Source organism: Lactuca saligna, chromosome 4, assembly GCF_052625555.1.
Source record: "Lactuca saligna cultivar CGN05327 chromosome 4, ASM5262555v1, whole genome shotgun sequence".
Classification (NCBI taxonomy): domain Eukaryota; kingdom Viridiplantae; phylum Streptophyta; class Magnoliopsida; order Asterales; family Asteraceae; genus Lactuca; species Lactuca saligna.
Window position 1 is genome coordinate 284,204,458 of NC_136420.1, and position 10,512 is coordinate 284,214,969.

The 10,512-nt window shown below is 35.0% G+C and overlaps 1 protein-coding gene across 1 annotated transcript; it reads right to left on the bottom strand.

The window, feature by feature from the left end:
- LOC145043702 (FAD/NAD(P)-binding oxidoreductase family protein) lies at positions 1 to 3,960 on the bottom strand. The gene is made up of 16 exons (XM_078992426.1): positions 3,487 to 3,960; positions 3,216 to 3,377; positions 2,844 to 3,023; positions 2,684 to 2,741; positions 2,544 to 2,594; positions 2,365 to 2,447; positions 2,160 to 2,247; positions 2,019 to 2,060; positions 1,850 to 1,924; positions 1,691 to 1,759; positions 1,485 to 1,600; positions 1,283 to 1,395; positions 1,116 to 1,195; positions 838 to 958; positions 677 to 743; positions 1 to 423 (listed from the first exon to the last, which is right to left on the bottom strand). The coding sequence occupies exons 1-16, from the start codon at positions 3,732 to 3,734 to the stop codon at positions 297 to 299; spliced, it is 1,680 nt and encodes a 559-aa protein (XP_078848552.1). The 5' UTR covers positions 3,735 to 3,960; the 3' UTR covers positions 1 to 296.
- Positions 3,961 to 10,512: the final 6,552 nt, after the last annotated feature.

The following is a 10,512-nucleotide window of genomic DNA, read 5'->3' on the forward strand; positions in this document are numbered from 1 at the left end:
TTTGCCCAATTATCACTCCATATTGCGTTTTCCATTTGGAAGGATGTGCAACATGATTTGCATCGATTTCTTAAATTTACACTTCATTCTTTTGTGTCATTTTTGTAATTATCCCACGGAGAAACAACTTAAACATTATTCCTTCATGGAATTTGCAACAAAATTATTAAATCAAGACACCGTTTACTCATAATAAAAAAAAAACAAGAAGATTGGTGATAAAAAAAAAAAAATAGATGAAATAACACTACATGTTAGTACTAGACTACAATCAATGATGATAAACAATTACCATTTTACCCTTTGATGTCATCTATAACCACACGTGCAGCGTTGCGCCCTGGTGCACCCATCACACCACCACCCGGATGGGCCCCACTCCCACATAGATACAATCCTCTCACCGGTGTTCTATAATTTGACCTGAATTAACAAAAGAGTAAATTACATTTTTGGTCCTTGAGCATAGCTGATTTTGCAATTTTGGTCCCAAATTATAGTCATTTCAGAACAGAGACCAAAAACGTTACACAAACCTCAAATAAGCATTAAAACTGAAAGAGAAAACTTTTTGGGACCAATTTTGCAAATTTCAGCTACACTTAGGGACCTAACATGTAATTTACTCTTAAAAACTTATGATGATTAGAGAAGGCCACTGGTTGTTGACACTTACCATCCTTTTACAGGTCTCATCAGGAAAAGAGAATCCAACCCCATTGCACCATGGAAAATATTCCCTCCTGTCAAATCCAATGTTTTTAACAAAATTACGAATTTACCCCTTTGGAAGTTTTTTTTTTTTTTTTTTTTTTTTAACTTATATATTCAATTTACCTGTGAGACCAATTATTCTTTCAAGGTCTGGTGGAGCCAACATGTCATAGCCAATAACTGATGAACTGAAGCCAGGGGCATATTCGTCAATTAATCTGAAACATCTTTGCGCAAACGATTCCTACAAAAAAATTGTTCCCAGTCAATAAGTTCTGAAAAATCAAATGTCATACCACAATAACTTGTTGAAAAACATCAGTAATAAACTTAATAATCATAAAATACACAGTTTTTCTGTAATTTTTAATAATGTATTTTTATAAAATATAAAAACTCACTCTATATGCAGGATCTTCCCAGCTTCCATCATTAGGTTTATAAGGTGTATACTGAATAAACAAGTTGATAACATGCTTCCCTTCAAAAAATCATTCAAAAATATTTTTCTATTATTTACCAAAAACTAAATAAAAAAATATATTAAAAAAGTTTATACAATAAATACCAGGTGGAGATATAGTCTTGTCTAAAACCGAAGGAATTGTCATTTCAATTACAGGCCTTTTTGATGGAAGCCCACTCATTGATTCTTGACATGCAGTATCAATCTCCTCCATTCTAAAGAACAAATATGATTATTTTATTATTTTATATAATAAGAATTTAAATTAAATACAAAAAAGATGAAAGAAAGAAAAATAGCAAACCTTTCAGAACCAATGTGAATAGTTCCCATATGTTGTGGACCAGCTTCAGGATAATTCAAATTGCAAGATTTGAAATTTGGCAATTTGTCAACTGCTAAATTGATTTTAGTTGTTGCCTGTTTAATACATTTTTATAAATCATAAAAATTTATTACAAGAATAATAATATTTGATAACGAAAATAATAATAATAACAATAAACTTACGGAACTATAGTCAGAGTGTTTAACAGCACGTGTAAAATCATCAGGGAGGATATTTTCAGGTACTAATTCCTGTTTCAGAATTTATAAAAGTGTAATTAAATTTAATTACTTGTAGCTCAAGTTACAAATATTTACAGAATGAAAATAAAAAAATGTTACCATGAAAGTCTTGTAAGGGGTAGCATTTGATAAAACAACTGAAGATTGAACTTGTGTTCCATCAGCTAAAATAACCTGATAAAAAAAAGTCAAAGTTAGATTTTGACCAATCTTTCTTCATTCTGATTGAGTGTTGAAAACTTGTAATTTTATAACAGAGTTCACTCACCCCAGTTACTGTGTGTGAATCATTGATCATAAGCTTTGATACCTGAACAACAAATAATCATAAAAGTGGATATTAAAATAATCATAAGTTTAAAAAAAAAAAGTGTTTAATTATTCCAAATATTTGTTAAAAATGACATACCTCAGAATCAGTAAGTATGGTGACACCAGCTTCTTTAGCAGCATTTCCAATGGCCATTGACACTGAGCCCATTCCACCTTCAACATATCTAAACATTTATCAGTTATTGGATTATATGAGAATATAAAAGAAAATACAAATACTTCAAAAAAAGTAAAATTTGGTGAAAAAAAAAGTATTGATTTATCAATAAAACATTACATACGACCAAATTCCACGTTCACCATCGGTTTCTCCCATCACATGATGCAACAAAACATATCCACTCCCTGGTGTTTGTGTATTTCCCTGATTTACAAAGTCAAAGTCAAAGTCAAAGTCAACCATGGTGATTGCATAAAATATTGGATTAATAGAAAGGGTACTTAATTACTTGTTACTTACAGTTGTTCCTATCACTGCATCTGTAGCAAGTGTTGCTTTCAACACCTCACTCTGCATTTTATGAAATATAAAAGATCAAAATTTTATCAGAAGCATAAATTGTCTTTAAAATCATTGAGGAATGAGGAGAAATTAACAACCTCAAACCAACGATTCAAGACATTTGATGCTGGTGATAGTAAAAGGTCCATGAAATCTCTGTAAAAAGAAATAAATACATAAGTTTAAGCAAATATAAACAACAAATTGATGTGATAAAACCTAAAAGTCTTGTTTTTTCACTAGGGTAGGAAATCTTACACAAGCCCTTGTTGACCCATGGAGACAGATTGATGTAAACAATGTGCCCAAAATTCTGATTTTTGTAACTTGTGTTTCAAACGGGAATTGAAAGATGAAACACCTTGATGAACTTCAGGTGGTGATGAATCGATTAGTGGATCCATAAACTTGCAAAATTTCTCTAGCTGATCCTCATACCTATTTTGATTTGTGAAAAGAAACATAGGTATAATCAAAATCAATGAGGTTCTTTGGAGCCCTAATTCTTTTCCACTTGCTGAATCAGAAAGTTGGTTTACAGTCTACATCACACTCATTTGAGCAAACAGTTGGTGTTCTTAATAATATGATAATGTAGTATCGAGATAGGAAAGTCACACAGGAGTAAACCTTGGGTAAGCGTCAGCATCCTGTTTTGAAAACTTTGAAATCTCCGAATGATTTAGCTCAGCATCAGGACCTAAAAGAAGATAGCGTCCATCCAAACACGGCGTAAACGATGAAGGACTTCTCTTCAACAGTTTCAATCCATGTCTATGTAACTCCAGATCTCTTCAATTTCATCAAATTAAATATAAAAATCAATCAAACATCCAGTTTAGAAATAGGTCAATCAGACAATAGAAAAAAGGAAAAAAAAAATTGAATGATTCAGTGAAACCTGATGATAGAAGGACGAAGGAGGCTCTGGAGGTAGCTGCAACGGGAAAACTTGAAACCAGGGATGAGTTCTTCGGTGATGGCGGCACCGCCAATGAGGTGGCGGCGCTCAAGGACGGCAACGGAGAGGCCCGATTGAGCTAGGTAAGCAGCGGCAGTAAGGCCGTTATGACCACCGCCGATGACTAGTGCGTCCCATTTCTTGTTTAAGGCGGAACTAGTGGTGCTGCAAAAGCCTCTTCTCCACATTTGGGACTCTCGCTCACTTTTCACTTTCCACTGTGTGTGGTGTGTCTCAGTTGCAGTTGCAGTTGCAGTTGCAGGTTTTGAAACCAAACGTATGCGGATTGGCGATGATGTTGAACAAGTGTTACCAAAACTGGTCTGGAACCCAAACCGAATCGAAGAAAAGTTTAACTGTCTTATGTTACATGGATCGCCGTAAATCGCGTATTACAAGTGGGTGTGGAGTCTGGAGTCTAGACTCTGGAGTGAAATAGTTTTAAGAGTAAATTACACATTTGGCTCTGTGGTATACCCCATTTCACATTATTGGTCCTATTTTGAATTTCGTAAAATGAATGGTCCTTATGGTTTCATGTTAGTACACGAATGGTCCCTCAGCGTAAATCATGTTTATGTCCCCTCCGCTAAAAAGAGTCATGTAAAAAGAGTAATGTGCCTCGAGTGGAGGGAGCTCCATGCGTGAGTTGCTTACTTTGAGGCTCTCTTCACACGTGGTCAGTGGGTTGGTGGTGGCGTGGCTCTTAGGACGGACGATTTTTTCGACCATTGGGCATTAAATTTAAAAAAAAAAAAATTTCTTTCATTTCATTCCTCTTTATATATATATATATATATATATATATATATATATATATATATATATATATATATATATATATATATATATATATATATATATCCACTTTTACACAATTTTTTCAAAACAAACATACAAATTCTCTCAAATCAAACATACAAATTCAACAAAAAATGGATAGCGGTTCTGATGACGTTGCACACACTATTGTCTACGGCACAAGATGCGATTCATAAGAGAGATGAAACTTCACACCGCGAGAAGAAACATAGAAAATATATCAATCGGCATCGAGAGGCAGCACATGAACTTTTGGTACGTGATTATTTTGCCTTTGATAGTCTTTATGACCTATCAAAATCCGAAGAACGTTTTCGTATTAGTAGAAATTTATTTTTACGTATAACTTCAGATTTGGAACGTAATTATGAGTTTTTCCAATTACGATGGGATGCTAGAGGTAAACGTGGTTTTACCACAATACAAAAATGTACGGTTGCTCTTAGACAATTGGGATATGGTATAACCGTAGACGCATCATATGAGTATCTAAAAATGTCTGAGAGGACGGGTCGAGATTGTACATATCTTTTCTGTGAGTATGTTATAGAGCTTTACAGTGACATATACTTGCGGCATCCGACTAAAAGTGTTGTCGAACAGTTGTATGTCGCGCATCAAGCTAAACATGGCTTTCCATGGATGCTTGGTAGTATTGATTGTACACATTGAGAGTGAGCAAATTGTCCCAATGCGTGGCGTGGTCAATTCACGCGAGGAGATCATGGGGTCCCAACTGTTATACTCGAGACGGTTGTTTCAAACGACCTATGTTTTTGGCATGCATTCTTTGGTATGGCGGGGTCAAACAATGACCTGAATGTGCTTCACGCGTCTCCGTTATTTAACGATATTTTGCAGGGTAAAGCATCAGATATGTCATACATTGTGAATGGAAATGAATACAAGTATGGATATTACCTAGGTGATTGAATATATCCAGAGTATGCTACATTTGTTAAGTCTTATTCATTTACAGCCGATGAGAAACGAAAATTGTTCAAGTTAGCACATGAATCTACACGGAAGGACGTCGAACGAGCGTTTGGAGTCCTAAAACAAAGGTGACACATAATCAAGCATCCGGTACGAACATGTGATAGGGCAAAACTAACGACGGTGGACTGCTTGTGTGATTTTACATAACATGATAATAGAAGAAGAGGGCAGAGCTATTTGTTCATATACCGGGAACGATGTACTTAACCTACCTGCAATAATACAAGTTGGCAGCCCGACATACTTCTTCAGGGTTTTGGAAATACAAAATCATGAAACACATGACAATTTACGGTACGATTTGACCGAGCACATATTGGGAGACAACTCCAAAAAGGAAATGACGATGGAGACAAAGAGGATGAAGGTGATGATTACGACGAGAATGCAGACGGTGACGACGAGGCGGATAAGGATGATGAGGATGATGACGACGAGTAGTATTTGTCTACGGTTTTTATGTTTTACTTTTTTTTTTTAATTAAGTAGTGTAATATTTGATTGTTAGGTTTTATGTGTATTTTAGTAATTTAGGTTTTAAATTTCTATGTTTTTAATTAATGAAATGTGTTTTTTTTTGTGTGTTTTCAAAAAATTTATTTATGTTATAAATTATGTTTTTTATTTCATATAGTGTTACAAAAAATAAAAAAAAGTTATGTATTTTATAAATTATGTTATTTATTTAATATAATGTTTAAAAAAAAAAAGTAAATGTTGTTAGTGGTGATCATTTCCTATGTGAAGTGGGTTGGTGGTGAAGGTGACATGGCGCAGAAGTGACACCATTTTTTCGGTGGGTTGGTGGTGACCACTGTCCATAGCCTTAGACCGGTGGGAATGAGAGAGAAACTTCTCTCACTTTTTGTGGGTCACATCACAATTTCTCTCACTTTTTTTCCCTCGCTTAAACCCAAGGAATGGGTGAGAAGTTTCCCTCATTATTTTGTTTGTTTGTTTGTTTGTTTTTTTTTTTAAATAAAATTAATTCTTTTTTATGATTTATAATTTTTAATTAATAATAAACATAAAATTTAATTAAAAATAAAAAGCATTTCATTAACTAAAATAAAAATTACATTAAACCTAATATTTAAATAAGTAGAATTTTTTTTTAAAAAAAACTCACAAACAAAAAATCAAACAAACTACAACATAGAAAACATAACTAATATCCTAATTTTTTTTTTTAAAAAAAAGTACGTCACTCGTAATAATCGTCCTCGCCGTTGACCTCATCGTCTTCATCATTCTTTTGAACGTCACTCTCATCATCAGAATCTTCGCTCTCGACAAACATATTAGAATCCTCGTCTGATTTTTCAAACAAATCATCATGAGAAAACTCTATCAACGGCTGAATATGAGTCCTATAAACGTGCTCCGCCAAATCAGCACGAAGGGGATGATGAATATCACGATTGTGTACCTCTCTTCTATTTGCCCTATACTCTTGTGTACCAACGACTACTCCTTCGACATTTGACAAAACTTCATTTTCGTTGTACCGACATATCGCTCTTCCTTCGTCTTCAAGAATCATATTATGCAATATGATACATGCATACATTACGTGTTGTAACCTTTTCACTTCATATGACCTTACCCCGGTTGCTAGTACTTGCAACGTCTCTTAAGTACACCAAATGTTCGCTTCATGTCCTTCCTAGCTGACACTTGCGCCTCTTTAAACGTTTTCCTTTTCAGGTCGTTAGGACATGTAAAGGATTTCACAAAAACAGACAAGGGAGGATATATACTGTCAGTAAGATAATATTCACGCTTATATGCTACCCCATTTGCTTGAAAAGGTACATCGTGTGACTCTCCAAAGTAGATATTATTGAATACCGGCGACTGGTCAAACACATTGATGTCATTGTTTGCACCAACTGGACTAAAGAATGCATGTCATATTCAAAGATCATGTGATGTGATAGCCTCTAGAACGATCGTCGGCTCTTTGTGGTTGTCTTTCATGTACTGACCACGCCATGCGTTGGGGCATAATGACCAACTCCAATGCATGCAATCGATACTACCAAGCATTCCAAGGAATCCATGTTTTCCTTCATGCAACATGTACAATTGGTGGATATCGTTCGTAGTTGGTTTGCGTAAATATCGTTGCCCATAAACCAAACAGATCGCTTTGCAGAACTTGTACACACACTCCCGCACGATACGCTCTAACATCCTAAAATACTCGTCATATTTGTTTGTGCTCATGTTGTATGCTAACTAACAAATTGCAGTCGTGCATTTTTGAATTGGAGAGAAACCTTTTATCCGTCTCACATCAATTTTCCATTGGAAATATGGAAAGCGTCCTTCCAAATCACCAACAATACGTAAGAATAGTTCATTCCTCATCCGGAACCGAAGTCAAAACTTTACAACATAGATGGCGTCATTTGCAAAGTAATATTCTATAAGACGATCATGTCCGACTTCGCGATTTCTACGCAACCGCAACTTTCTTGGTTTAGATCATGCACATGATGTTTTGCCTAGTTGGTTTTGAAAGTATGCAACCGTTTTCGCCATGATGGAACCAATAAACTTAGTCTCCTCTAAAGCCGTCGAATCGGATGATGAAGATGATGACCTTTTGATTAATATTTTTTGGAGAGAATAAGAAGGTATGAGTTAAAAAAATGGTTGGATGTTGTGGTATTTATAGTGTGATAAAAGATATATATATATATATATATATATATATATATATATATATATATATATATATAGTCATTTGAATAAAAAAAATTAAACAACCAATAGGAAGAGGAGTGAGAACGCGATATACCCACCCCCACCCTTCTCCCCGCACCCACGGTGCAATGTTCCACACTGCGAGACTCTTCCCGCAGCCTTCCCAGCATACGATACCGTCCGGCCTTACATGACGAAAAAACTATCACTTCCTTAAGGTTCCTTATCATGCATAATTAAAAGGTTAGAAGAGAAGTTTTATTACATCCTTCTTCATCTCTTTCTTCCTTCTCTTTCTGCATTTGGTTCACGAAGATATTTTGAATATGGTAATTAGTGTATGTGGTACCGAAGCAGTAATCGTGACATCTTAGACAAATCTTAATCTAGGTTGGAGGTTATGGTGTTTTTCACGAAAGGGGAACAATTTATTAGAAGATATTGTATTATTGTTGTATATCTTTATATTTCAGGAAGTTAGCCTAGATGTATCTATATATTTGTTTATTGTGTTTAATGAGAATCATCAAATTATTCATACCACTTTATGGTATTAGAACCTCTCAACCCAAAACCATAATTCCTCCTTTGACATGCACAACCAAAAACGTGAAGATGGCTATATGATGGGTTTCGGCGGTATAACATGGATGTGGTTGTTTGGTTGTGGAGGATTTTGGTGTGTGTGATGTTATGTAAGTAGGCAATTGCATGAAGAGCATCAACTCGTAGGGATGGTGGTAAGGATGCATGAGCAAGTAAAACAAGAACGATTTCATTTAGGCGGCAGATCATTCTTTCGACTTTCCTGTTCTGAGAGGAAGTTTGAGGGCAAGCAAATCAAAATGTAAAGCCATGGGAATGCAAAAATTGTAAAGTTGTGGTTATCAAACTCACCACCCATATCATATTGAAAACTTTTAATTTTAGTGTGGAATTGGGTTTGAATAATTGAATGAAATTGGGAGAAACGTGTGACGGTTTCAGCTTTAAATTTGAGAGGGTATACCTACACATATTGAGTAAAGTTATCAATAAGGACCATAATATTTATAACTTGTTTTGCTTTGTAGGGGGAGGTCCATAGATCACAGTAGATAATATCAAAGGGTAAGATACAACATACCTTTTATTGTACGTAGATGACATTATCCTAACTACGTTCTCTGATTCATTTTTACGAAATGGCATCAACCTGTTATCTCGGGAATTTGCAATGACCAATCTGGGCACACTTCATCATTTTCTTGATATTTAGGTCACTCGAAACTTGTAGGGCCCAGTTTTGTCTCAATCTACATATGCAAGAGATATTCTTAATATGGCAATAATGAGGGATCGCAATCCCAATGTTACTCCATCTAACACTTTATCAAAGCTTAGTGTTACATCCGATCAATCTCTATAAGATGGTACTCTTTACTGGAGTCTAGTTGGACCCTACAATACTTAACATTCATGAGAGCTGATATTACGTATATTGTTCAACAAGTGTGTTTATTTATGCATGTACATCGGGAATCACATTTTAACTTCCTTAAACGCATTCTTCGATATCTCAAAGGAACAATTGATCAAGGGCTTCAAATTTATGCGTCCATAAACCTTCGCATCAAAGCTTACTCTGGCGCTGATTGTAGGGTGTCCCGATTTTCGTATCTCGCTAGAGCGCTAAAGCTGGAAATTACGGTGTTGCCAATGTTACTGTCAAAACTAGTTGGCTCCAAAACCTATTACCCGAGTTGCATGTTCTTATTACTAAATCAATGATCGTTTTGTAGTGATAAAATTCTAGTTGTTTACCTCTTTGATAACCCTATGCAACATACCAAACATGTCGAAATTGACATTCATTTTATTCGAGAACTTGTTCAGATTGGAAGAATTTGTGGGCTTCACGTTCCAACAGACCACCAATATGTGGATATCTTCACCGAAGGGGTTCCAAAACAATTATTTCAGTGCTTCAAATCCAATTTGAGTGTTCGGTTTCCTCCCGCTCAAAACTGTGGGGGTATATTAGAAGATATTGTATTATTGTTGTATATCTTTGCATTTTAGGAAGTTAGCCTCGATGTATGTGTGTGTGTGTGTCTATATATATATATATATATATATATATATATATATATATATATATATATATATATATATTCTTTTATTGTGTTTAATGAGAATCATTGAATTATTCATATCATTTTACAATTATGGTTTTGTGGATGCTTGGATCCCCCAATGTGTCGAAGAGTAGTTGAAGTTATTCCTAAGTTACTTAGGTCCATGAATGAGTCATAAGATGCTAAGAAATATAAGTATTTGTTCTTTTTTCGTGGGGTTTGTTCCTTGTTGCTTGGTTTTTTGGCATCTAATAAAGGATTAGGTATATATGGGGTCTTGTAGGTTCTTAGGGGAAGAATGGGGTTTTGTTGTAAA